Below are 3,507 nucleotides of genomic sequence, written 5' to 3' on the forward strand. Positions count from 1 at the left end.
TAAAAAGATGCTACACCAGCAGTTGTCGGCGGCAGCGTCTGACAGCAGCAGATCTGACCCCCGGCTTCCAAACCTTGTGTTACCCGTGTGTGGCTCCTGAGATTTACTGAGTTTTTGTATATAGTGTGTAAATTAGTTCACTTGTAAATAGACACTGAAACAGCTGCCTTACTATTTTCTTGTGCTGTTTTCTCCTGTTCATTTCAGTTAGGGAGTCTAGCGTGTGCCTTTTGTTTGGTTTTTGTTTCACATAGGGTTTTAGGTAGCACCTCCTTTCCCGACTTAGCTTGTTTTCTTTGTTATTTTGGCCTGTGTTCACCCCGGACTTAACATTTCAGTGTAGACACAAATAAACCACCCTTCACTTCAAAGATTGGCTTCTGGGTATGATTTGGGGGACCTGGGCGGGGTCACTTCCTTTCTTACCCTTATGTTATGGTCCTGTATCCCTAGACTGGGGCACAGCACACCTACAATGTCTCCAAAAAGTCGATTCTGTCCAGATTGGACAAGCTTAAAAACACACCAACATCCAGTCTGTCCTCACTCTGGACACTTGCAGTTGTCACACATGGAAATCAAATGTGTGATAAGCTGCAGGATTCAAACACAAGTGTAACTTATAAACACATGTTCATACTTTTATTCCACAATCAGAGAGAAAGAAACAGAGAGAGAGTGCAGGACAGACAGACAGGTGACAGCTTAAGTTTTTAAGAATCTACAGGTCCTTTCTGATTGGAGAGCTGGCGGCAGCTGATTGGTCCCCTGATTATGTGGCTGTTTTAAAAAGATGCTACACCAGCAGTTGTCGGCGGCAGCGTCTGACAGCAGCAGATCTGACCCTGGCTTCCAAACCTTGTGTTACCCGTGTGTGGCTCCTGAGATTTACTGAGTTTTTGTATATAGTGTGTAAATTAGTTCACTTGTAAATAGACACTGAAACAGCTGCCTTACTATTTTCTTGTGCTGTTTTCTCCTGTTCATTTCAGTTAGGGAGTCTAGCGTGTGCCTTTTGTTTGGTTTTTGTTTCACATAGGGTTTTAGGTAGCACCTCCTTTCCCGACTTAGCTTGTTTTCTTTGTTATTTTGGCCTGTGTTCACCCCGGACTTAACATTTCAGTGTAGACACAAATAAACCACCCTTCACTTCAAAGATTGGCTTCTGGGTATGATTTGGGGGACCTGGGCGGGGTCACTTCCTTTCTTACCCTTATGTTATGGTCCTGTATCCCTAGACTGGGGCACAGCACACCTACAATGTCTCCAAAAAGTCGATTCTGTCCAGATTGGACAAGCTTAAAAACACACCAACATACACCTACAATGTGTTTGTTGACATCTTGGATCCCACTAATGGAGGCAGTTTCAGTTTAGTCCACGACTGCATTTCACTCACTGCCTCTGTTTGTATCTCTGTCACTGCAGGACCAACACGGAGCGAGAAGTCAGCGCTCTCAGGAGGCCGACAAACCTCACAGAAGAAAGGGAGAGAAAAAATACAGCTGTGATGAGTGTGGGAAGAATTTTACCCATCTTGGAAACTTTAAAGCACACCAACTCGTCCACAGTGGAGATAAACCATACAGATGTGACTTGTGTGGAAAACGTTTTACCCAGAAAGGACACCTAAAATCACACCAGCTCATCCACAGTGGAGTTAAACCATACAGCTGTGAGTTGTGTGGAAAGTCTTATACCCACTGAAGCTTAAAAACACACCAAGTCATCCACGGTGGAGTTAAACCATACAGCTGTGAGTTATGTGGAAAGTCTTTTACCCACTGCAAGCTTAAAAACACACCAAGTCATCCACAGTGGAGTTAAACCATACAGTTGTGAGTTGTGTGGTAAAGCTTTTACTTGCAGTGGTAACTTACAGCGTCATCAACTCATCCACTTGGGAATCAAGGCGTACAGCTGTGGTCAATGCGGTAAAGCTTTTGCTCGGAGTAGCACCTTACAACGTCACCAAGTTACTCACTCTGGATTTAAACCGTACAGCTGCGACTTGTGTGGAAAGTCTTTTAACGATCCGGCAGACTTGAAAAAACACCAACTCATCCACAGTGGAGTAAAAGTGTACATAGGTGAGTTGTTTGTAAAGTCTTTTACCCAGGCTGGAGGCTTAAAAAGATACCAGTTCATCCACAGTGGACTTCAAGCGTATCCTTAGACTGGGGCGGAAAATAAAGTGGGGGCTTGTACGCTCTTTTCGTTTGCCATTGCGTCTTTTGCGATCGTACAAAGCTTCAAACGACGCGTCAACTATTAAATCAGTCGTCGACGATTTTGATAGTCGACGTAATCGTGACTAGTCGACAAATCGTGGCAGACCTAGGGGGCTTGTACGCTCTTTTCGTTTGCCATTTTTTTTTGCTCATTGTGTTTTGTAGGTTTCCTTCAGCTTTTGGTTGGCAGCTTTCTTGTGGTGTAATGGGTAAACTAGCTGTAATTACTTTGATGTGTGTTATTTTGCACATCAACCCACCATGGCTAAGTTGGATCGATGCACCAAGGCAGATTTGTTGTTGGTGGCAAATTTGTTTAATGTTGGTGTCCTCTTGAATCCAAAAAAGGCAGAAATTAAGCAGTGTCTGGCAGAGCAAATGGTGGAAAAAGGGGTAATTGCGAAGGTGAAACTTCGACCGGTTGATGCGTCTGGAGGTTTGGTGGTGGATGGAGGCTCCTGCTGCCGTTCAAGTCCCAAACATTATCCTGGCCAGACAATTACCAGAATTGATTACGGATGATCTTAAGCTTGCCCTTTGCCTGAAAGAGGTGGAGCTTTAGGCTAAAGCCAAAGAAGTTGAGCTACTGCATCTCCGAATAAGGCCTATGAAGCAATGTTACCTCTACCCCATTGAGTAAAATTGTGAGTAAAACTTCTGACTGATTCTCCTCTGACCAGTTTGATGCAAGAAAGCAAATTGCCTTAGTGCCACCTTTCAGAGAAAGTAAGGTTGACTCTTACTTTAATGCCTTTGAACGCATCGCAACCACTTTAAAATGGCCCAAGGACGTGTGGAGTTTGTTGTTGCAGTGCAAATTGGTGGGGAAAGCACAAGAAGTGTGCACGAGCTTATCCATTGATCACAGTCGGGATTATGAAATTGTGAAATCCACTATTTTAGTGTTTTCTGAGTTAGTTCATGAGACATGTTACCAAATGTTTCGGTCCTGCGAAAAATCTGCCAACCAAACACATGTAGATTAAGTTTGATAAGTAGTTAGGTGCAAGTAAAGTGAAGGATTTTACTTAGCTAAGACAATTGGTTCTGTTGGAAGAATTCAAAACGTGTCTTCCAAAAAATGTTGTTATGTACCTCAATGAGCAAAAGGTGGATTCATTGTTTAAAGCTGCTGTTCTTGCAGATGAGTTTCTGTTGACCCATTGCGCTACATTTTCAGCTGTGTGAATATACTCTGTTGTCTGCGGAGGATCGTGTGCTAATTGTGATTTTGTGTGACACTGGGGCTACCAAGTCTCTCATTTTGGATAGCGCA

General features: G+C 43.5%; 1 protein-coding gene across 1 annotated transcript in view; it reads left to right on the top strand.

Moving 5' to 3' along the window:
• Positions 1-1,714: 1,714 nt before the first annotated feature.
• LOC102297995 (zinc finger protein 99) overlaps positions 1,715-3,507 on the top strand; it is a gene marked incomplete at both ends in the record, with an annotated part of 370,247 nt that continues 368,454 nt past the window's right edge. Inside the window, 1 exon segment of the mRNA XM_042213780.1 lies at positions 1,715-2,090. Within this exon segment, the coding sequence (XP_042069714.1) occupies positions 1,715-2,090 (376 nt within the window).

This window comes from Haplochromis burtoni, unplaced genomic scaffold (assembly GCF_018398535.1).
Source record: "Haplochromis burtoni strain Fernald_Lab_line unplaced genomic scaffold, NCSU_Asbu1 Contig_480, whole genome shotgun sequence".
Classification (NCBI taxonomy): domain Eukaryota; kingdom Metazoa; phylum Chordata; class Actinopteri; order Cichliformes; family Cichlidae; genus Haplochromis; species Haplochromis burtoni.